The sequence below is a fragment of the Cuculus canorus genome, chromosome 14 (genome assembly GCF_017976375.1).
Source record: "Cuculus canorus isolate bCucCan1 chromosome 14, bCucCan1.pri, whole genome shotgun sequence".
Lineage (NCBI taxonomy): Eukaryota > Metazoa > Chordata > Aves > Cuculiformes > Cuculidae > Cuculus > Cuculus canorus.
The window spans coordinates 20,411,387-20,435,476 of NC_071414.1; the positions used below are offsets into that span (position 1 = coordinate 20,411,387).

The window sequence follows — 24,090 nt, forward strand, 5'->3', positions numbered from 1 at the left end:
GATCCAAAAAGTTGATCCAGGAGTCAGATCAGCATCTGAAGGATGTTGAGAAGATACTACAGAATGACAAGCGATACCTGGTACTTGACTGTGTGCCAGAAGAGAGACGCAAGCTCATTGTGTCCTACGTAGACGACCTGGACCGTCGAGGGCCGCCCCCACCCCCCACAGCTTCGGAGCCGACCAGACGAACAACAAAATAGATAGGAAATGCTCTTAAGCCAAGGGTATCTGTTAAATCAAAAAGCTTGCATGAGCCATCTGTCAGGTTTATACATACACATTACCGTGAATTTATTGCAAAACCATCTGAGGAGCAGAGAGAGAAGCAGCATTTGTGAACATAAAATGGTCTTGGGAGGGGGAACCAACAACAAATGACCCACATTAAAGATATTTATGAGTTTCTTTGGGGCATGACTTACAAAAATCCAAACGTTTGGGCTGTGTTTGGTAACTTCACATCTCGGAGCAGTGCAGTGTCTGAATGCGGCGTGGATATCTGAAGTCTGGTTGTCTTCCTCAGCACTATTGTGTTGTGAGTCCTGAGGATGGTCAGGCTTGTGGTTTGAGCCTGCACTGCTTGTGCCACCAGCGACCAACAGCCCCTGCCGTCCCTGGCCCAGGAGGTGCAAGGCCGTCTGAGAGCCTGAACTATTGGTTACTGAGGACCGCATTCTGCAAACACAGGTTGCAGTTCTCTGCTTCCTTTCACCCATGTAGATGGACCTAAATCCATTCAAGTCAGAGTTAGAACTGAGAAAGGAGAATTAGGACCAAGAGACCAAAGTAAATTTGTTCACAGGTCTGCATTGTTCCTTCCCCTACCCGTGAATTAGAAGAAGAATCAGGTTGCTCTGCCCAAGTGAGTATTTGTCTAATAATTTTTACCCAAAGCTGGGAAGAGTTGTTCAATAACAGTGGTCGCTGGAGCAGCACAGGGCGGTTGTACAAACACCTTTTTATTTACGATAAAGTGATCTTTACATATTTCTGGATTAGACTGTGGATTTCCCCTCTGGGCGATTCTTGTAAACTATACTCCTGTTTTGGATGTTCAACTTGTGTTTCTAAAGTTTAATTTTGAAATGTTGGGATCGTTCAGGTTATGTATTTGAACTACAATAAACCAACCCTTTTTATATATGGATTGTACAGGCCTAATACCAGTTTTTGTTGGATTTTGTTGGACTTGTGCATTTATGAGTAAAGCAAACAACTGAAGCCTTACCGCCTAAATTCTGTGTTTGGCAGAACAGAACCCATGGTTCTGTGCAGCATCAGGCTGGTCTCCAGCAGCAGCATTCAGGTCAGTGTGAGTGCCAGGGAGTACCCAGCAAAGGCACATTCTAGTTCTGTTCTTCAGTCTTTTGCTTAAATATGAGGTGGTAGGAACTGCGGTGGCAAAGTATTTCCTCCTCTTTCTTCTGTATTTGATATGGATCTCTTCCTCCAAGTTCATTCTTTCATGAGAAACTGTTTTTTCCAGCAGTTCCTGTTTTGATGGCCAGCTACAGGGACGTACAGTCTGAGCACCAAGGCAGAAGGTTGTTCACAAGGGCTTAGCCAGCGTGGGAAGGGGATTGTGCTGCTGACCTCTGGAAAGCGGTGCCCGCCGTAAGAATAGGTTCCCTTGATCCATGGCCGGCGTCCCTCCTCAGTGCCTGCTGGCTCCAGCAGCATCGTGGTGCCCAAGCAGTTGGAAACCAGCATCAGGTGATGCCGATGCCTTTGGCCTGTCCTGTGCTGTGTCCAGTCTTGGCATGGGGAGGGTCTCTCGGGCTGCCCTCACCACCATTTTAAGGTCAAACCCCAAAGGCTTCTCCACAGCAGCCTTTGCCATCTCCTGCGCTGTACCCACAGCCCTGCGTTACCTGCAGACATTCCTGTGTGGGTTGGGTCTAATTTAAAATTTCATTTTAACGAATGAACTGAGTGTTTGTTAAGCTGCAGCACGGGCAGGGTCTGGCAGTGAAGGGTCAGACTGCCCCAGCAGACAGTGGTGCCGTTGACTAACACATCTGCTCGTTCCAGTGCTGGGCTGCTGGCAGTGCAGCATCCTCCGAATCTCCAGGTGCAGGGGGCCCCACAGAGTCCCTTCGGCACTGACACCGTGTCCAGGGCCACATCTGGGACATAGAGGGTGACCAGAATGAGATGCTGGTGGTGGGAATCACAGCACTGCACCCGCTCACCTTGAGAACACTGCACAGCCCAGCTCTGCCAGTAAATGGATTTATTTTTGCCCAGCTTTACGCGTCCCACAGGAAGCCAGGCATTTTTTATGGCTGGTTTAAAATACGGTTAACTTGTTCATTAAATGAATAAGATTGCTATTAATTTAAATTTATCTTGTTTACAGAGACCAGATGTTCATTAACACTTATTTATTCGCTGATTCTGCAGATAAAGCAATTAGGCTTGAGGAGCTGAGCCCCTCGCGCAGGGAGGTGCTGCTGATGCACTGCAGTGATGCTGCCAGAGGACGCTGGTGATGCTCACCGTCATGGAGCTGGTCCCCTGCCCCCACAGTACCTCGGGCACGGTCCCTGGTGTCCCCCAGGGGCAGCTGAAGCTGTGTTTGGTTTCTATGAGATTTGGTGTTTGATCAGGTGCTGAGGCGAGGACTCAATAATCCCCCCAGAGCAGCTCCTATGTGGGCATGATTCCACTCCTCTGGTCCTGCAAATGATAGGCAAAGGGGAGTGTGGATCGCGTTACCAGTGGCTCCAGCTTGTGGCAGAGACCTGGGTAAATGCAACTGTTCACCGCCTGCCTGGCTTTGCCTTGCCAGCCCCTGATGCCAGGCAGAGTTCTGATGGGGCTCAACTCCCACCCCCGGCATCATCACCATACAGAAGGGTCCAGCAGCTCCATTTTCCAGCAGCCAGGCTGCAGGGCAGGAGTAACAGCCCTTGTCACTCCACATAGCCCTGTGATTGATAATACTTTGTGCTGAGGCTGCGCTGTGGGGCAGTGTTTGGGATGTTTGGGAACGTTGCTCCTCACATGAGCAAGCAGGGCATCAATTACGGGCTGGCAGCCTTGGACACTGCACACTCCGGGCAGCATCCTGCCCACAGCATCAGACAATGCCACTTGCACAGCAGGTGCACTGGCCCTCATACAGTATCCCCCAACACTCCCTAATGCCCCTCTACAGCTGCAGAAAGCATTCGGGATTGCAGCTGGCCAGCTTTCCGTACAGGAGCATCGTGGGCTGCTCTGCCAGCAGCAGATGCAGGACCTTTGCTCTGCCCCACAAGGATCCCTGTGTCCAAGGATCACCCCTGCCAAGGTGCACCCCCCTGGAGGGGGAGGCGCTCACCGGCCTCTGAGCGATCCCATGTCCTGTGCCCTCGGCAGGGTCCTCCAGCCACACCTCACCAGCTGGACCTCTGGCCAGGGACCTTCTCTGGACACACCTCGGTGCCACAGAGCTGCCATCACCCAGCACGCAAGAGGCACAACAAGCAGCGACTCCACACAGAGACACATTTGGGACAACTTTACTCCCGGTACCAGCGTGTAGGCTTTCTTTACAGGAACCAAAAAGAACTTCTTTTTAAAAAAAAAAAAAAAAAATTGGTTCATTTACTCTTGCTATTTGGTTTTTTATTTTACCATTTAATTTTTTTTTAAAAAAGCAGTTTCTCCTGAAAGCCATCACTTGTAATAAATCTATGAGCCAGTGTACTTGGTTGTTTCCCTCGTGATCACCTCGGAGGTGGCAGGGGTGGTGGGGACAGGACATCCTGGCACTCAGCACTACGAGCTCCGTCCCTGGCCCACGGCACAGCCGGGGCCCCGCAGCTGCGTGGCTCCCTGCTTTCCGTGTGATCCCTGTACTCCTTCAGTGAGTGGTGTTTTGTCGCCCATGGTGGGACACGGTGGGAATCCTCAGGTGCTTCGCAGAGGTGTCCTGGGAGAGCTCTTGGCCCTTGGAGAGCCCGGTGTCCGGCCCCAGGAGGATGCCTGCTGCCCCAGCACAGATGCACAGCTGGGCCACCCTTATGGAGCCACTTCTACAGTGACAGTGTCGGATGGTTTAATTGACTTTATTTATTCATTTGCTTTTTGTTGCAGGAGCAGTTTTCAGATTGACTGAAAATTCAGTAGAGGTTTTTTTTATTGAACAGTTACTCAAGTCAAAGGGGGACCTGAACAATCTTGAGAGTAGAAAGGGGCAGCCTTGCCATGCAAAGAGGAAGAGTTATTGTTTTTTTAATTATTATTATTATTATTATTATTATTATGTAGGACCACAGACAGCCTCCCTTTGAAGCAGTCAGGTGCTTACAGCCATATATGGTTGGATTCTTTTCTAGAAGGTCATAAATTAGCAACTTATACTTTATCTTTTAAAAAATTGAATAAATAAATAAATTACTTGAGAGAGAGAGAGAGAGTCAGTCACAACAAGCAAAGGCTTAGAACACAAGAAGTGAAAATGACCAAAGCAAAAGACAAGAACTGCAGAAGAAAAGCCTGGGTTCAATTTGGTTTGCACTCAATGCAGTTTGGAAGCATTGTTGATAAAGGTATTTCATATACCAAAAAAGGCACCACAGTAACTACAAAGCCAAATCCTGCGGAGGGTTTCCGTGGGGTGAAGGAGGGCAGCAGCGTGGCCAGAGCAGACACGACTCCATGCGCAGCAGCTACCCCCTTTCAGCTTGTCCACTGCAAATCAGAACGGTTCCATTTTGCATTTGGTTTTGCTGCCTCTGTTGTTAAAAACACAAAATAATAATAAAGGACAAATATGAAAAGTGGCAAAGGGGACAATGTTCCGATTTTGCAACAGAACTGGTGTAGGGTTAAGTTTGAAATGATCAGAGCGGGGCTGCTGGTACAGAATTCCCCTGGTTCGCTGCATGTGCCCCTCATGCCCCACAGCAGCAGCTCTGGCCATCCCAGTGCCAACGGGGACACCGGTACAGCCCCAACCCCACATTCCACCTTAGCTCAACATGGAAATAAAGCGAAATCTGGATCTGCCGAGGTTGCAGGGCTTTCGCCTCTGCAGAGCCGCTACCTGCAGAGCAACAACTGAGCCAAGGAAGAGGAAAAGGGAAAACAAAGAAAAGAAGAATGAAAGAAAGAAAGAAAGAAAGAAAGAAAGAAACAAACAAACAAACAAACAAACAAACAAACAAACCATTTGAAATCCTGTGTTTACTAGTATTCAGTACATGAGATTCCTAAAGAACAGCTGTCCTAGTTAACCTTGTCCTGGAATATATACAAGTTGTTTGTTGCTGCCACGGCAATGATGTTCTCCGAGGGATGCCAAGCTGTATGCAGGATCTTTTTGCTAAAGTCCAGACTGTCCACACTAATTTCGTCTTTCCTCCGCTTGCCACCCACACAGACCTTGCGGGGCTTGAGGATGGCGCGGGGTTTGCTGTTCTCCCGCGAGGCCTCCAGCGTCACATCACGCTTGGTGTTGCGGTCAAACATGCGGAAGAAGTTGTTGTAGGAGCCGGTCATGATGACGCTGTGAGGAGGGGAGGGAGATGGGGTCACCGTGTGTGACCTCGGCCCCCTGCGACATCCAGACCTGCCCAGAATAGGCACCACAGGACACAGGGACCCAGCCAGGACACCAGGCAGATCATGGCCCATTCTGTGCCAAAAGGCCTCAGGCTCAGCCAGTGAAGCCATGTCCCCATAGCCTTCACCTCCATAACCCATGGAATGCGCATAGGGGAGGCAATTCCTTCAGGCTAACAATGCGTACAGAGATCAGTCTTTATGGCAAAGATTCAGCTGACCTGAACTGAATGCTTTTCACACCTTCTTAGAGGCAAACTGCCTGATGACTAGAGGCAAACTGGGTATCCAGAGGCATAATGAGACTTATATTACCTCCGGAATTTGGGCTCCAGGACCAGTTGTGCCTCATTAACTCATTCTGCGGCAACCCTGCCAGATCCAGTGGTCGTACACGCTTTCTGCCCCAGATCTGGTGTGATTTCTGTGTGGATGGTTGTCACCTCGGATCTTGGCAATCTGGAGCCAAACACATCACCATCATTCTCTGCATGTGGGTGAAATGAAGACTGGAACCAAAGCTGTCCATGAGAGAGATGGGATCCCACCAGACGCCCTTAGCAGCACAGGGGTACAGGCTGCGGGTTTAGGTGATCCTTGTTGTACCCACAGGAAAACGCTCCAGACTCCGCATCCAGCTGAAGGCTGGCGAAGGGACCGTGTGGGGATGCGGAGCCACTGGGTCTTCCCAAAGCGTGCACCCTCTGGGCTGAATGCAGCCCAGGATGAATGCGCGCCACCGAGCCACTCACCTGTCAGACCCATTCCAGACACACTCGAACTTGTCAAAGATGCAGTCATTCTCATACAGCGAGCAGAGCTTGCTCCGCAGGTAGTCGTGAACCTGCCGGCAGGGAGGGACAGGGCATGAGGGCCTCACACCATCCAGCAAACACCAGCCCAGTGGTCACAAGGGGCTGATAGACCCTGCCCAGCCCCGTGCGCTCTGTATCTGAGCCAGGCAGCGTCAGCACAGCCATTATCTCCACCACTGCTTCATGTATAGCTCGGGCACTGCTGGGGCACGTTTCTAGCAGAGGGAGCAGGGATTGCTGCTCTGCCCCATTGCTCACCTCCTACACGGTCCTCCTGGCCACCAGTACCCGAGCTGCCCCTCTGTGTCCAACATGGTCATGTGGGTTACAATTCACCATGCCACCCCAGCCCACATTTAACAGTTCTTCACTTACTTTCCATGAGGTAACGGCTCTTGTCATCAGGTTTGTACCTTTCCCCCAGCTCTGGCACAGAAGTGCAGCTTGGGCAGGGACACTGCAGGTGCCCAGCCGCCGCAGGTGCCCAGCCATGCCACACTCACCTGATAGGTCTCAATGGGACGGTTCTCCATGTTCAGGTCCCACACCTTCACGGTGAGATAGTCTCGGGTCATGATGTATCGCCCACTGTGGCTGAATTTGACATCAGAGATTGAGGAGATGATCTCAGAAAAAAACGATCGATTACTTGGGTCTTCGGGCTCTTCAAAAACTACAGAAGAGAAAAGGACAAGCCCTGGTATCAGCCAAGGCAGAGGCTCCCTGTCCCCAAGCCAGGGACCTGTCACTCTTCCCCGACACCACAGGATGCTTCTAGGAGGGGAGTAGGCATCCCTGGAGTCATGCTGCCACACAGTGAAGGAGGATCCAATTTGGCTGTGGAGACCTACAGATGGCACCACTTTGGTATCACAGAGCCACTGTCCAAACGCCCTCCACCTCGACACTGTCCACCCTGCTCCGCTGATCAGAGGGACCCACATGCCCATGGGATATCACCACAGCGGGCTGGCCCAATGCTCCCCACTTCTGGATTTGGCCTAAAGCAGACAAATGCCCGTATCTGAAGGATTTCACTCAGCACAAGTGAAGCTCCTTTGTTTTTAATGCATGCAATAAGCAAGAAAGATCATCAGAGACCAATCTATCAACAGCACCACAGAAGCCCAGAAGATTGAGAGCCCTGCATGTTGCTTTTGCTCTCTAGAAATCAATGTGCAGCATAACCGAAAGTCAATGTAAATATTTTATAACCACTGCAACCTACAGATTTAATCTGATCAGTCTTTGAACAAATCACAGTTCAAACAGTTTGAAGGAGATAGATGAAGCTCCAGATTAAATGTATTTACAATTTTGATTTCAAATAACATCAGCTGGGCAAGCAAGGCTTTAAAGATCCATCACAGGTACATCAAGATAGGGACATCAGTCTAGCCTCCTCTCTCCACCTCTCCAGACACCTCTCCAGCGCAGCTGGTAACATGGAGCAGCTCACACCACTTCACTTCTCCATTGGAGACAAACCCAGCCACTAGCCACCTTTGTCTGACCCTTCTCCCTCATGCTGAAGCTCTGCTACAAACCCTCTGTGGCAGCGGCTGTTGGCCCCAACCCCATGGTGTCCAGAGCAGGGGCTGAGCCAGCAGCCGGCCTGACCATGCTGGCATTTGCTCGAGTTTATCGTCCCCTCACTGTGATACCAACGCCTGAACTCTGGAGTATGGAGGCAAAAATGCTTGCAGTGCCAGTATAACTGATCTCTCAACAAATCAGAAATGGCATTGCCCACAGCAGGACCCAGCGCCAGGCCCTTTAATCACCAGCAGGAAACCTGATGACACATCAGGTTTTTTAAATAAGAGAAGTGACAGCAACAGGAAGAAACAAAGATCTGAGGCTCTGTGGAGAGCGTCTGAATGCCATGACTTGTCTGCGTGGTATTCGTCACAGGTTTGCTCACAACAGGTCGGCTGGCTTTGTGAGGCTTGTTTGAACAGCATTTCCATCACGGATGTGAGTTTATGCCAAGGCTGGAGGCATTCGATTTACAGTACAGGGCAAGCAGGAATCATCACTGGTCATGTAAAAGTAGGCAATGTTAAATTGCAGATCAACCATCAAACAGGAAAGGCTGCAGAGAAGGAACCCAGGAGCTGTGGCTTCAGAGAGAGAAGGGAGTAAGGGCGAGGCGCCTGCAGTACGGAGTGGGCTGGGATCAGCGCTCTGACGCCAGGCACCGCACGTCCCTGGCATGGCTCTGGGAGTGTTCCCACTGCCGCAGCATCACAGCTCTGCTCCCTGTCAGGACCCTGCTGCTCCTGCCTCCAGTGATTCCCCATCCTCTAGGTCCTGCCCAAGCACCAGCTGAGTGAATGCTCTTCCGTTCCCTCGCACCCACAGGGCAGCTGGCACCAACGCAGAGTGTGTGTTGCAGGGATGTTCTGGAGGGGCAAGGATGAAGCATCAGCCCCAACCCAGCAAGACAGCAAAGCTGTCCTGTGCAGCACAAACTCTGCGCTGAGGAGCCTGTGCAAGGGCAGGAACGCAGGACCCAGCCACACACTGAGTCCAGAGCAGGATCCAGCATCCCCTCTCAGCTCAGCCCCAACACCCACCCTGTTAGAAGCAAGGTAGAAGGTTTGATCTTGGAAAATGACAGGAGAGCACTACGAAGGCAAAGAGGTTTTCTGCTTTGCTAAATTAGCTCAGGGGGGCAACAAGAGGCTCATTCTTCTATCCCCTCGAGATTTTGCACAACCAAGTAGTTAATTTTCAGCCTGAGGTCTTGCCAGGTCTATTATTCCATGCAGCAGCACATGGTTAGCTCCCACAAGGGGTAGGAGAAAGGAGATATTAGTTTCTGGGGGTGACACTACCAGCTCAGCTCTGCTCCAGCCAAAACCTGACAGAATGTGCTCAGCGCAGCTCACCCTGCAGACCCCAACGCTGTGCAGGACTGGCTTTTTAAAGGAAGGGAGTTTTTAAATGGGGAATCAGATCCCTGTTTTCCACTTACATAACCTTTCCCCTCTATAAAAGGCTTAGCTGAAAAAATAGGTAAAGAGAACATGCTGTTAGGAGGAACATGGGAGTGAACGTGGTTTGCTGGAGCCTTTGTCTTTGCAGAGTTGGCATGCTCTAGGCTCATCCCTGGCTGTGCCAATGGCATGCAGCAGCCCAGGATACGTGGCTCAGAGCCTCTCTCCCAGAAAAGATGATTTTCACAGGTTAGGCCAAGCCTCTCCAGGTGTTTTGAAGACACCCACCAGCCAAGCAGCAGGGTCACCTCCCGGCAAGGCTGGACTATCACCAGGTGGGACACGGGTGGCTCAAGTCAGGGCAAGCCGCTGCAGTGGGAAGAGCCCTCTGCTCAGCCATAGCACACTGCAGACAACAGCAGCACTGGCAGCACCTCCCCACATCCACACAACTCAGTTTGAGAAGTTGATTTAGTCCAGATGTGGCTATTTTGCCCCTGCACTCCTCTCTCTTTGGAAAGACACGACTAGCAGAGCCCAGCTCCCCTCTCTCTCCTCCTCCTCTCCCTCTCTTTTCTGCATCCCGAGTTCCAGGTTGCACCAGATAACCGAGCTGCATTAAGCAACTTGTCAGATAAAATGGCTTAGGATCAATCAGCCAAACTCTGCTTGAGCCCGTGAGTCCTACACTACAGTTATTGCTTGCTGAGCTCTTGCCGGTGTTTGCCACCCTTGCCCAGCCCACACGGTGCTTGCCACAAGCAGCGCCTGTGGCTCAGGGAGCAAGACAGGTGCTGGCCCAGGGGCAAAAGCGATGGAGCCACTCAGTGCATAAGCCTGAGCCAGGCAGCTGGTCCCTTCCTGCTGAGTCTCTGGTTAATCTGGTAATCAACAGGGCCCCTGTGGAAACCTGGAAGCGCAGTGGAGCAGCACTTGCAGGACAGACACATTAAACCTCTGCCGCTTTTCTGGCTTCAAACAAGAAGTGAAAACCCTGTCGCTGGGTCACCTGAGCACAAAACCAATCACTATCACCACTGAGGAAAAGCTCAGCTAGCAAAAGCAGGGAATCAAGTTTTGCTTTATATCAGAAAAAATCAACTCTGCAATCTGCTCTCAGCCCAGAAGGGCAAGAGCTCTACAGCCACAGGCTAAGGAGCAGAATTTACAGGTCTGGTGCCAATTTCCCCCGTGAACTTGAGCGATTCACTTTTCTACCTCATTCTTCCTCCCTGTGGCAAGGCAACACCACACGTTTCTCTCCCTCACAGGTGCAGTACAAACCCACAAAGCACTTTGGGCAGCATTCACAAAGCACCAGTGCGGGCCGTGGCAGGACGGGGGAAGCTGCTGGGCAGACTGGCCGCAGATGCTCCTCTACAGGATGCCCAGACCCTCTCTGGTCCCAGCGGTGGGAGCAGTGGGGCTCTGCCAGGACAGGGGTGACAGCACAGAGGTGGTGCCACCCTCTCCTGACGGTGGAGCAGAGCGAGTCTGAGGTCCAGGGCAGGAGAACCAAGACATGCAGCTGAGCAAGTCAGGGGCTTGGAGGCTGGTTCTGCTTACCAGCTGAAGGCTTTTGTGCAGCTTTGCTCCTCCTTCAGAACAGGGCTGCTGAGCTCACAGAAAGGATTTCTGAGCCCTAATTCTCTGTTACACAACAAATCTCTTTCCCTCAACACTGCCCTGCCTGTGCCAGTTGCCTCTGCCAACACTCTCCCCTTGGCACCCTCTCTGTGGGCATGCAGACAAACCAACCCTGAGATAGCCAAGCCCGCAGGATGATCCTGCTCCTTAGGGAGACCAGTGGCCTTTCCACCCCATGCTTGGAAAGCAGGAGCCACGCAGAGCCTGGCTGGTTCCCATAAGGCAGGGGCACCCACCTGAAAATGAGCAGCGGGGGGGGGGGGGGGGGAGATGTTTTAGAAACACATCTGCAAAATCAGAGGGTAAAACCTGTGAGCTGTCGGTTACTGCACCAACACAGCTTTGTGTGCTTCTTACCTCCACCAAAGTTGAAACTGTTTTCAGCAAAGAATAAACATTTGATAATGTTGCTACTAGGCAGGCAGCAGTGAAAAGGAGGGCAAAGGTCTCCTTTCAGGAAACAGGATAGATTTGGAACCTCTTGTTGCAGGAGTTTGCTAGGTACAAGCACAAGTGGCTGCATAGAAAAAGAAGGAGAAAGCTCAATGCCCTTTGCCAAGGGGAAATAACTGCAGTAACCCCCAATAGGGTTGTTTCTCACTTTTTCCTGGGCTTTTCAAGAGCAGGAACACAAACACACTTCGACATGAAATAAAGAGAGTGATCACAGAATCATAGAATTGTAGAATGGTTTGGGTTGGAAGAGACTCCTCTTGCTGTTGTAGCACACAGCTCTGCACATCCCTGCAGAGCAGGCATTCCTGTTCTCTCTCAGGCCAGCTACATGGCTGGAGGTAACATACATGATGTCATAGCTCACAGGAGCCTCAATCAAAACAGGCAAACAGAATTCAAAGAGAAACACATCCACAAAAGCTGGCCCCCAGCAGAGCTCTGCATCTACCCAAATAAACCTGACTGGTCTGGGCAGAGCTATCTTCTGCATTTTTATTTAATATTGACAGTTATTAAATGTCTCCATTGGAGGATTCACCTCCAAAAGCCAATGTTGCTTTTCATTTTGAACTTTGATGAACTGTCTCAATTTCAACTCACGCATCTGCTGAACCAGAATTGACCGAGGCTGCTGCTTCTGAGGGACAGAGGGGAATCAATAAGGAAATGTCACGGGAGGTCAAACCCAGCCGGGATTCAGCACTGCTGGTGTGCTCAATGCACGCTGGAGGGATGCACCAGTACCCAAACAAAGGCAAATGCCGGCCAATGCTTCTGCCGCTGAGCTGTCAGGGAAATAAATTTTGTTTGCTCCGTAATTGTATCCTGATTCTCAGCTGGCAGCCATCACTGTAAGACTGTGAGACACGGCCAGGAAATGCAAGAAGAGAAAGGTGCATTCTGCTCAGCATCTGAGAAAACTGCCACTCGCTATTTCCAGATCTCCAGACAGCAGTGTAACCCTTCCTCTCCATCCATTTTACTTCAGTTTAAAACCAGGTATCATACTGCAACCGCAGCACAAGAGCTGAAAAGCAATAACCGGTGTGTGATTCCTTGCTGTCTCTGGGAAACCTAAACACCCTGGTGCTCTCTGGATGTGGATCATTGCATTGGGCTCCAGTAACTTGCACCCGCTTTGTGCATCTTGTTCTCCTAATGTGATCACACTTTAAACACTAAAAATCTCACTAATTTCCCACAAGGTATTGGCTGTTTTCTTAAGAAAACTCAAACGAACAGGAGACACAGGGGTTTAGCTATGTAGTCACAGCACGGGGGCCCTCGCTTCTGCTGTATTTCACTATCTTTAAGGTAGACACCAAATCAGCCCATCCATAAATGCTGTGGGTGTTCACTCAGTTGCCAATAAGAATATTTCCAGTAACGACCTCCTGACACATAAAGGCTGAGCAGGACCCAAGCTCTGCCGGCTGCCTCAGCAGCAGCTCACTCCTATCAGCCCAGGGAGGACCGAGGACACACCCCCTACCTGCCCAGCTTACTCCACATTTTGAGGGGCCTTTTCGGCACCTCCTGACCCCTACAGCATCAATCACAGTTGAAAACAGCACATGGAGCTATTTGAATAAACAGCCTGAAGAAGCACAAGACTCCCCATCTTCTAGCATCAACAGCTCCGTAGCACCATGGACTCCTATCTCGGTGACCCCTTAAGACTTGCTGCTGCTGAAACATCACCGCTCTGTTTAAACACACTCCCACAAAGGGTCTGGGACCCAGGGAAACCTGGTCCTTTTGGGGCCAGGCAGGACTGAGGCCAGGGACAGGCAGGACCACAGCCCAGTACCCCTGGAGGGAGGACATGGGGAGGTGTCAGGACAGACCTAGGTGCAGTTCAGTCCCCCACTCCATTTCTGGGGCTCTCTTAACCCAAAGAGGGCTTCGTTCTGGCCGTCCCACTGTGGGGGCTGTACTCACACTTGGCGTGGTGGTCACAGAGGGCGGAGGTGCGCATGTCGCACAGCCGGATGGTGCCTTTGCTGCTGCTGTAGACAAAGGTGTTACAGTGGTGTGGGTGGAACTCAGCGGCTGTGATCACCTCTGTCAGCTCCTCCATGTTGGCCGGCTTGATGTCCACGATGTCTGGCAGGGCAAGTCAAGGAGCCCCACGCAGCCCAGACACTGCTCTTCCCGCAGGATCTCCTCCTGCTGCCCCTCCTGCTGATGTCTCTGGATACCCAGGTTCTCCCTCGCCATGCAAGCCACGTGTTCCCAGCGAGCAGCACTATCCCAGGGCAGAACTGCAGCACCGAGCTGGGACCAGGCGGAACCAGGGTGGGGGAAAGCCAAACATTTCTGTTCAGGTGGGCACAGCAGCTCCAGGACCACAGCCTCCATGCAGCATAAGAGCTGACTCTGCCTAGACCAGGGTAAACATTTTTTTATCATTCTGTCAACATGGAGAGTAACCACACCAAAAACAAAACCCAGACCATCGTGACTAAAAGAAACCACCACTGTCCAGAGATGTGTCATTTCCAAAACATTTCACATGCTTCGGCTTAGTGAAATGCTGGTTTCAAAACCAAGCTGCAGACCCTGTCCCCAGGCCATGCAGGTGGTGCTGGCAAGGAATTGTGTGGCCCCACAGAGCCTCCCAGAGCCACATCGGATGGCTGACAAGCATCCATCCCAGCCTGACACTGAGCCACGGCTTACAGTGGAAGTGACTTCAGATCTTACAGTGCAACCCAAACACCCAGCATCGGACGATGTAACCACTGGGAAGGTGGGGGAACATGTCTCTGGTGGTAACATTTCTCCATCAATTATTAGGAAGCATTTTAGTTACTGTGTTACTCCCTCAGGTCATCTAAATCCCCTGAGGTTTTACCCAAATTGAACACACCTCACCTTCTTCCAAAAAAACCAACACATATTGTGGCACTGCTCAGCCATACCTGCTTTGAGCTCCCACCAGCCACATGCCTGTGACTGCTGAAATCCTCTCCAGCTGCCTAAATTTGCCACCTGCCTTGGGGATTTCTCAACAGAAATCAGTATATAAATATCACTGATGATTAGTGCCCTGCTGTTATTGTTTCTGATGCAGTGGTTACCACGGTGGCTGGCACAGCCTCATTTGTACAACTGTGACTGGCAGCCTGTCACCCCACTGCAGGGTACAACAGAGACTGCACCATTAATAGTTCTTCTCTCCCTCTTCCCCAAGGCATCTGTCTTCTCCATCACACGCAGAACTTCCTCCCTCCCGCCCACCCCACACAGACCCTGTAGGCAAAATTCAAACCCATGTCACCCACACTGGGAGGCAGCAGTCGCAACAAAGCTGGCTGAGCCCTGCACTGTGAAGGGAGTGTCTGGGTGTGACGGCTGAACGGAACCAGTGGAGACAGCCCGGCATCCCACCGACAGCACAGCTCAGCCTGGCCACGCAGGCAGAATTGAGAGGGAAGTGCTTGGTAGTGGAGCCTGGGTCAGGCTCATCTTCACAGAGGACTCATCTTCCCACCCAGCTTTCTCATCCTTCCATGGACACTTGCATGTGTCTGGGCTACCAAGGTTTTGTACCCCAGCTGAGGCACCTCCCTCATTCCTGCTCTCAGGTGGCCTGGGACCAGCCAGGGCTATGGACTGGCACGCACCAAAGGATACTAAAACTTTGATTTGTGATTTCAAAGTTCCACAAGTTTATCCTCAGGTCATCAGCTGACATGTAGGTCTCATAGTCGCTATTGACGGAGATGGAGTTGATGTGGTAGGTGTGAGCATTGGCAAACACTCTCCGGGGGGTGGCCTCCACCATCAGGTCCATGGGCCGGAGCACAGGTACCTGCAGGATGGGAAGCAGAGCATCAGCACCCAGGGACAGGGTCCACCCGTCCCATCCGACCCACAGCAGCACCTGGCATGGGGGAGATGCTCCCATGGCCACGGCAGGTGTCTGCAGAGCACTGGCTGCCAGTGCTGCATCTCACCTGCTTCTTAGCAGGCACTCCCCAAGGAAACCTAATGCCTTTCTAAGCAAGAGAACAGAAGGAAGGGCAGACACAGAAGCCTTTTGCTTATAAAAGAGGTAGCATCACAGTTAGATCACTGGGCAGCGAGAGCCCAGTAAAGCAGCTTGGAACTGCTGCAGCAGCCATCCCTTCTCTGAAAAAGTAAATAAAACCCTCTTCTGCCTTGTTTTGTCACTGTTAACTGGAATCTGAAACTCCTAGAGCACTTCTAACAAAAACATATTTCTTGAGGGACTTGGGTCAGCACAGATTTGTCTTTTAACTTCTCTGTATTTGCTTCACAGTGAAGTGACGGGGATAAGAGATGAGAAGAGACAGGGAAGGGGAATGCACAGGGCAGGGACAGATGGAGGGACTGGAAACTGAGATACACACGTTTGCCTTTAGATTAATAAGCATAACTCATGTAAGCATTGGGGAAGGGGAGGCACAGTAAGAATAGCACATGCAAGGAGTGGTGTAAATAATAACTCCAGACACAATGCTCCACAGGCAACCTAATACACTACAAAGGTGTCACTCTGCGCTCCCGTTTGCCAGTGAGCTATTCCCTCGAGCTACTTCATTACTGCGTGTATTATCTGTGTGCTGCCCAAAGAGATTTCTTACGCCGAGGTTGGGACAGGAGTGTGACAGCCAGCTCGAGTGACACTAGAGCACAGGGACTGCCAGCTCAGAGCCTGAGCTTAATGTGATGAGCCAGCCTGCTAATTCAGCCTGACACAGCCAATGATGCATCGTTTGCTGCTGAAGGACTCTGTGCAGCCATCTGGGGACGGAGGCTCACGCTTGGCTCAGGGATTATGAGAACCAGGCTGTCATTCAGACCATCAGACATAACGATTGTGCAAAGGGAAAGGGCTCAGCAGTTACAATGGGCCTCACCAGGCACAGAACTAAGTATGGCGAAGGTTTTGGCAGAGCGTTTCACTGAGGGAGATGCTGGTGCGTGGTCAAATCCCAGGGCAGTCCTCCCCAGGAGGAGCCCAGCAGCGCAGACTGGTGCCAAGCAAGCAGGTTCACCTGGGTCTGAGCCAGAGGCCCGGGGCCATCCGCAACTTTCAGCACCCCAGCACAATTCCCTACTCAACTTTCATATGGCAGCTACTTGCAACCACAGCTAACATAAACTTTTCAACCGAGAAAAATCTCCAAATGTTTCTTCAGAGCCAAATTCTGGGGAGTTTTTTTATATCTGAAACTTGGTCTCACACCAGGTAAAGTCCCATGAGAGGAACAAATCTGGTCATCCACGAGGATTTTGTTAAAGCAGGATTTTTTTACCTGCTACGGCAGAAGAATCTGCACTGGAATATGGAAAACAGCAAGTGTCTGCACCCCTTCTCATTGCATGCTGCGAGCTTTTCGTTAAGAGTATCAACAATAAGAATTTGAACCTGAAAGCACTGATGCTTTGAGGCAGGAGCTGCCAGGAATGCACTAGGAGAGCACACCGGCTCAGGAATCTCATCCTGCGACAGCAAAAATCTTGCAGCAGCAGGCAGACCCCATCTCAGGATAGCCAGGGAGAGCAGCTGCCCAGCACTGCCTGGGCCCCAGCCTGGGTTTAATCTTTTCTCCACTGGAGTCTGCTGCAAAGCCGGCTGGAAATGCTACTACCCCAGGGGAGGAGGACGTGAGTCTGTGCCGATGGGACAGACTGGTCCCTGCCGCAGCGATGCTGTCCCAGCAGGCAGGGAGAGTTCAGGGCGCAGTGCTTCGTGATGATGAAGAGAAAGCACCCACCGAACAGAGCAACGTGACAGCAACTGACACTTGGTCTTTTTATTTCTTTTGAAGCACACAGAGGCCAAGCCAGTGTCTGCAGAAAGCACCCAGCATTGCCATGGCAATCCTCAGCAGCAGAGAGCCCTACTCAGTACATCCCTTCTTCAATTACAGCGCCAATCTGCAGGGCAGGCTCTGGTATTATACAGAGCGATTATCAAGGGGTAATTCAGTGTAACAAACCACATCAAGTACATAGAAAGGCTGTCAAATAAAATAAGTGACTAATAAATTAAATTAGTTTCTGTTTTCAGGAAGGGGGGCAATGCCAGTCATTTTCCATTTAAAACAAAATATGTCTTAATTTTTCCTTCTGCCTTTAGCAGTCACCCCCTGCAAAAGAGCCGGTCCCACTCATTCATTGCATGACACTCAATTCCACTCTCCTCTGAAAAAGGCTTCCCCTTTCCAGAGTTAATGAGGCACTAATCCTCCCTTGAGCTGTAAAATTCATTTTCTTTGTGGCTGGGGGTGGAAGCAGCCAGCATGTCCTGGCCCCTTCCCACCCACGGTACTGCAAGTTCTCCTGCCACCTGCAACCGCCAAGTCAAGGATCAGGCCGGGGGATGCAATGTCAGTAATCACTGCTGCTTCACTACTTTGCCCTCTATTCCCATCAGGTTCCCCCTTTCACTGTGGTCATATCAACCATCACCAAAAGGTCCCTGCTCTCAAGGAAGGAGGCAGAGCTTCTCCTCATCCCTTACAGCACTGTGATAGATGTGGCCTGAAGAGATGCAAAGGTTTGGTGTTTCTCAGAAAAAAAAACAGTCCTCTGCCCAGAGGGGCCACATGGCAGTGCTTTCAGAACCCAAGTCAGTATACAGAGGTAGAAGATGAAGGTCTGAGCTCCCAGGTTGGCACGGTCATGGATCTCCCACAGCACAATCCCCACATGTGCCTTCTTTGAGCTGCCCATTACCGGGGCTCAGACTGAGGACACACAGTCCCCAGTGCAGCCCCACAGCGAGATGGGAACCACCGCCTGCATGCAAGGTGAAAGTGCTGCTGGAAATCCTTCCAATGGGATGCTGGATGCCAAAAATTCCTGAAGGGTGTGAATATGGCAGGGCTGGCTCAGGAAGGGAAAGCCCACTGCAGAGAGGCACAGCAATATCACCTCTACCCCAGGAAGTTGCTGCAGCATCCCAGCATCACCCTGGCACGGGCCCTGCACCCACCCCAGCACCCATGTCTGTGCAATGCAGAAGGGGGCTTTGCTCTCAGTCACCACCAGGGAAATCCTCTGAGCACAGTTGAGCCGACTGGACTTAATGCTGAGATCCAAACCTGACCCAGAGTAGCAGCCATTAAAAAAGAAACAATGAATAACTAATCCATTTAGGTGTCTATCCAGCTGCCACCTGGTCAGGGGTTACCAAGCCTCAGCACCAGCTGCACCTGAAGCTCTGCGATTGCCTGCGACATGCAGTGGGACAGGCAGCAGGGCAGCCCAGTGGTGATGCTGACTGCAGAGCAGCTCCCACTGCAACACAATCAGTGTGTTTGGCAGTACTAACCGCGATGCTGTAAATCAGCAGGCAGGACAGAGCTTTCCTCTCTACTGCTGCATTTACAGCAGGACACACTGCCCGATCTGTTGCAAGCCAAGCGGCAGCCCCGGGCCAGCTGAAATACCCAGGCACAGCCCCGCTCCCACCAGCCCACTGACCCTGCTTGGCACAGCTTGCTCTGCAGCCCCAGCGAGCTGGTAGGATTTGGCCAAGTGGGATTAGTCATTGTCAAAGCCCAGATTAACCCTAGTCTTCGGTTTGCAATAGGAAAATGTAATCCAGTTCCTGGCAAAACAGAGAGCAGAGCTAGCTGCTCAGGAGAAAATCCAGCATGGCTCTTGGCTTGCTCCAGCAGCTGAGCTCCTCTGCATGTGTTCCATAGTGTTCATTTCTTACCTCCAAAAAGCACATTCTGTAACTGGCCAACACTGCCTGCAGATTAATATTTTGCAGACAGAATGTGCATCAAATGCTATTTTCATGGCAGACTGACAATTTCATGCTCATCAGGATTTTGCCTCATTGGCCCTTCCCCATGCAGTGTGGAAGGTGCCCTCCTGCGGGAGGATGAACCTGCTATCTCATTACTGGTCTGTGTAGCTGACAGAGCGCCTGGTTTCATCTCTTTTCCCCAGACATTCCTCTCCCTGGTAGCATCACACTGACACTGTTTCTTCTGCCACCTGTTACTGAGCCTCTTTCCACACAGTAAAATGCGGGCACAGGCTTGCTGCCAGCAGAAGATCCACCTTCATGCATACGGGTCCAAAAGGCGCAGGCTGCCTGAAAGGGCCTGAGTCCCAGCTGGGGCACCAGAAGGACGGTGAGGACCATGGACCCAGGTCAGCAGGAAGGATGGTGCAGCCAGCACCGCTGCACCAGCATGGGAATGTGAGTGACCTGGCAGACCCACCAGCCAGAGCCATGTCCAGCTTCTCAATGACTGCTCCACCATGGCGGAGGCTGCTGGCACACTGCAGGGTGCCAGTGTTTGGCAGGCACTCAGAACACGCCCGCAGCCGCAGGAGTCAGAGCTGGAGGGGGAGAAGGTGTGATGTGTACCTGGCTGCACACTGAGACCCTGCCATGCCACCGGCTCGGGCCGCGGGGCTGTGGCAGCAGAGCTCCCTGCACCAAAAGCCCCATGCCCCCTCCTGGAACTCCCAGCCCCGCAGCAGAGCACAAACAGGGCTATTGTCCCTCTGTCTCCACTTGGATGGCGAGGCAGAAGCCAGCAAGAGCCATTTATGGGCAGCAGGTCCCAGCCACAACAGGGACTGAGCCGCAGGAGCCTCTGCTGGGCTCCACTCCATCAGCACTGAGGCGCTGAGTTCAAAGCCTGCAGTCAGTCCATGCAGGCCAACTGTTGAAGCCACCAACACAAACACACCCCTGAACACAGGGCCGGTTCACAGAGGGTTTTTAGCGCAAAGCTGAGCATGTGTCATTCCACATGCAACCCAAATCATCCCAGATTCCCCATTCTCTGTAGATTTTTATAGTATGATTACTTCATTTTTTTGTTTGTAAGTGAGAACTTCTCCTCACTCAGCTCTTACACTCCAGGATCACTTCCACCATCTGCACCTCAATTCTGAAATCAGTTTGCAGAAACCTCACAGAACAAACAGAACACTCTTCTTATTTGAAGTTAAAAATCCTGAACTCTTTATGCCAATCTCATTAGAACTGTGCTCCCCCTGAAGATGAGATTGTTTGAAAAGATATTGCTAAACTTTTTGCCTGGTGAACAAGCCTCAGGGTCAGTAAAATCCCCCCTGGCAGTGTACAGTCTTCCTGCTTTTCCAGGGAGAAGTGTGCAGAAGCACAGCTGTATCACCAAAAAGTCAAAGCAATCCCCACCCGTTTGATAGCTCTGCCCGGCACATTGTTGTTATGGTCTGTCTAGACACAGACAGGTGTAATTTCTGTGGAAAAAGAGGTGGAAAAAATATACGAAAGGTCAATTCTGGTCATCAGCATTTCAAGGCGAGTTTACAAACATTAAAAGGATGAATAATGACTTTTCACCAGAAAAGAAAGAATTTGACTCCTGACCTGGGAAAAACAAAAGCATGAGAAAAGCGCAGGCAGAACAGGCTCCTGCACTACTTTTCAAGCACCGGCAGGATGAAACAGGCAGCGGTGCAGGCAGGGCACGCGGGCGCCCCAGAACATCCCAGACCAGCACAGCAGCTCCCCAGAGATGGCATTGCACGGTGGGGAGCCCAGTGCTGCCCTGCTCGGGCAGAGGGGCCACGCTACTCACGGGCAGCCAAGCATGCCAGTGTTACACAGAGAGCAGCTTTAGAGCAGCGTAAGCAACTAATGAAAATGGGAAAACCCTGGGCTTTTTTTTTCAATTTCTGTGGCAGTGGTTTGAGGATGATCGTTTGAAATTGATTAGTTCTGCCATGTGCATTTTATAGCCCAAAAAAGCCGAATGTTTCCCATTACTTTGTCATTTAAATGATAATGTTTGGAGAATGCTTACAACAGAAAGACAATCTCTTTGCTGGGGCAGATATGGAGAAGCACAGCAGTCCTTCCCCAAAGCATCCCCCAACCCTCTCCCATGAACAGCCCCACTCTGAGGCCACCCATGAGGTGCGCTAGATGCAGCTGGAACACTGCGTTGCCTCCACAGAGGAAACCGCACCCATAAGCCAAGAAATCTGAGTGCTTTGGCCGAAAGGGAGATACAAAACAGAATTTATGATGGATTTTGCAGGAGCTGAGAGAGTAAAGTGGTAAGTCCCAAGCAGAGAGAGCATTTGATAGCTACAACCACCAAGAAGCCAGTGCACCCATGCACTGCCCATCACACCCGCGTCGCACTTGGCCTAGGAGGGTCATTACTCACACAGGGTGGTCTCCAATGGAGACCACAGAAAACCACCCTCCATACCATGGCAATCTCCTGAGTCATCAGCCTGGGTGAGACACAACCCTGCTGCCCAAGGCAACCAGTTCCTGGGCTCCTTAAGGTGCACACCAGCCAGTTGCAGGTTGCTTCCTTAATTATCAACATTTTAAAGAGCTTGGGCCAGAGATCAGATGCCTGGGGCAGGGAAAGTTGTTCTCAAGTGGTCCCTGAGGTGCCCTGGGTTTCTGAAGGGCAGTGTCAACTAGAACAGAGGAGGAGAGGCAGCAACCTCCCAAGAGCCCTCACCAGCCCTGGCATCTCTTCCACTGCAGGCACAGCTCAGGAGTAGGGGACGTGCTGGAGTGAGAAATCCCAGCCTGGGTGAAGAATGCACAGTGCTCTGATACAAGAACATCCCTTGGCAGTGGCCTCCACTTGGCACAGTGGGAAGGCAGGAAGGTGCCCTGTGGCACTCGGAGCTCCAGCACTGAGTGCCAAGGCAGCACTGCCAGCACAGCCTGCTGCTGCTGTTTCTCTTTAAACACAAAGATCAGATCCTCTATCAGGAAGAGAGGCCCATCAGCTACCTCTCCCCACCCAGTTCCCCCAGTTTTGCTCATCAAAAGCACAGACAGGGTCTGCAGCCTCCTCCTGCCAGGGGGACAGTACCGGTGGACGATGTCCTGGTGTTTCACTGCAGCCTTGACCTGCTCTATGCGGGACCAAAGCAAACACGCTCTCCGCTTAAGATAATTTAAGCTCTGGATATCATTTTTGTTAATTATTTCCCACACATCCCAGGGCACAGGTCTCTACAGTAACTGGCACTTGAGAGCTCGTGGAGGCTGTTAAACAAGGCTGAAGGGCTGCAGCTATTAGACTGGGGCCTATCCTAATAAATAGAGCTCTTTTAATGACAGCAAAAGGCTGAGCAGAGTTAAATATTCCTTTTGCACTATGTGGGCTAGAAATTCCTCAGAGAACAATGCTCATCAAGTGCATTTAAACCGTTACGATGAACAACTAAGAGCTGATTGCAGCAAGGTGGTTTTAAAACCCTTTTTTGCTTGTCTGTGGTCAAAAATTAAACTGTGGGTGGAGGCGGCTTTACTCCAAAGTGTAAGCATGACAGGACAATTAAACGTCAAAGATACACGAAGCTGCAGGAAAATGGAGACTGCTATGTAAATATCTGTCTAAGTAAAATCATCAAAACATTAGATCAAACCAGGGCTGGTAAAGATTCCTCAATCCTCTGTCCTCAGGGACAGAGAGCGCTGCACAAGCAGATACTAATAACCATCATACTAAGCACTTACATCATGTTTTACCTCTTCCTGTTGCTGTGAAGCAGGAGCTGCATGTTCCCGTGGGGCTGCTCAGCAGAGAGCAGAGAACTGCAGCACCTTATCTCACAGCACAATGGAAGACACCCAAGAATTGGACACTTTATTTAAGTCCACTGTCTGCCTTGAAAGTTTCAGCCTTCATTTTACTTTTGATCCATGTTTTCCTGATAGCAGCTTGATTCTGTTGCTGGACGAGTTTGCTGTTTGGGTATTTCAGTAGGACTTTCTACAGCGAAAAAAAAAAAAAAAATCACAATTCCTCCCTCCTCAGACTAACTCCAGTGACCACTGCTGCCTCACCACCCTGGCAGTGCAGGGGTGCTCCCGGGGTGAGCAGGGATGGGGCAGCTGGGTGCCCCCACCGCACACATAGCCTTGATACCCTGTGGGGCTGTTCCACATCCTTGGGAAATCCCTGGCACTGCCCAGGGCCGCACCCAGCATCAGTCCCACTGGCAGCATCTCTGCAGGGACCAGCACTGATGGACGGGCTGGGTGGTGTAAATCCAGGCTGAGTGCTTGCAAAAACACATGGGTTGATTTTCAGCTCTGCTTCAGCCCTGTGGTTGTCAATTAATTGTTGCAGTGCTACAGACTGGGGGAAGAGTGGCTGGAGAGATGTACAGAGGAGAAGGACCTGGGGGTAATGGTTGACAGCCGACTGAACATGAGCCAGCAGTGTGCCCAGGTGGCCAAGAAGTTGATGAAGTGCTTAGGGACATGGTTTAAGGGAGTGTTAGGAATGGCTGGACTCAGTGATCTAGTGGGTCCTTTCCAACCTGGTGATTCTATGATTCTATGAATTCAAGGATGCAATCAAATGCAATCAGCTCACGTCCACAATCAATAGCGAAGATAAGCATGATGATTATTTATATATTTTCATGACTGCATTGCCCGCTCACCCCACCAAGGTGTCATTACCCTCACTGTGGGCCCCGAATGACTGGCAGCCGCTCCTCACCATTCCAGAGGCAAGTCCGGGATGGGACCCACCAGCTCAGTCCTCCTGTGTCCACTGCCCACCCGCCCCAAAGCAAGCGCACAGTGGCCAGCTGTTCCCCCCAGGCCAGCACCTGTAACACTGCAGAGATGACAGCCAGGTCAGCCCAAAGATAAACACACATTTCCAAAAGGCTATAATATTTCACTT

At 51.2% G+C, this 24,090-nt stretch overlaps 2 protein-coding genes across 7 annotated transcripts in view; one reads left to right on the top strand and one right to left on the bottom strand.

Annotated features, from left to right (window-relative positions):
- Nucleotides 1–4,968, top strand: part of TCERG1 (transcription elongation regulator 1) — a 36,160-nt gene extending 31,192 nt beyond the window's left edge. For all 4 annotated transcript variants that reach the window (XM_054080003.1, XM_054080004.1, XM_054080005.1 and 1 more), the window contains one exon: nt 2–4,968. In XM_054080003.1, coding sequence (XP_053935978.1) covers nt 2–203 — 202 coding nt within the window. In that variant the 3' untranslated portion in view covers nt 204–4,968. The remainder of the gene's footprint in view (nt 1) is intronic.
- Nucleotides 4,969–4,980: 12 nt separating this feature from the next.
- Nucleotides 4,981–24,090, bottom strand: part of PPP2R2B (protein phosphatase 2 regulatory subunit Bbeta) — a 76,136-nt gene continuing 57,026 nt past the window's right edge. For all 3 annotated transcript variants that reach the window (XM_054080007.1, XM_009562154.2, XM_054080008.1), the window contains 5 exons: nt 15,056–15,233; nt 13,358–13,522; nt 6,875–7,044; nt 6,309–6,400; nt 4,981–5,500 (listed from right to left, as the gene is read on the bottom strand). In XM_054080007.1, coding sequence (XP_053935982.1) covers nt 5,221–5,500; nt 6,309–6,400; nt 6,875–7,044; nt 13,358–13,522; nt 15,056–15,233 — 885 coding nt within the window. In that variant the 3' untranslated portion in view covers nt 4,981–5,220. The remainder of the gene's footprint in view (nt 5,501–6,308; nt 6,401–6,874; nt 7,045–13,357; nt 13,523–15,055; nt 15,234–24,090) is intronic.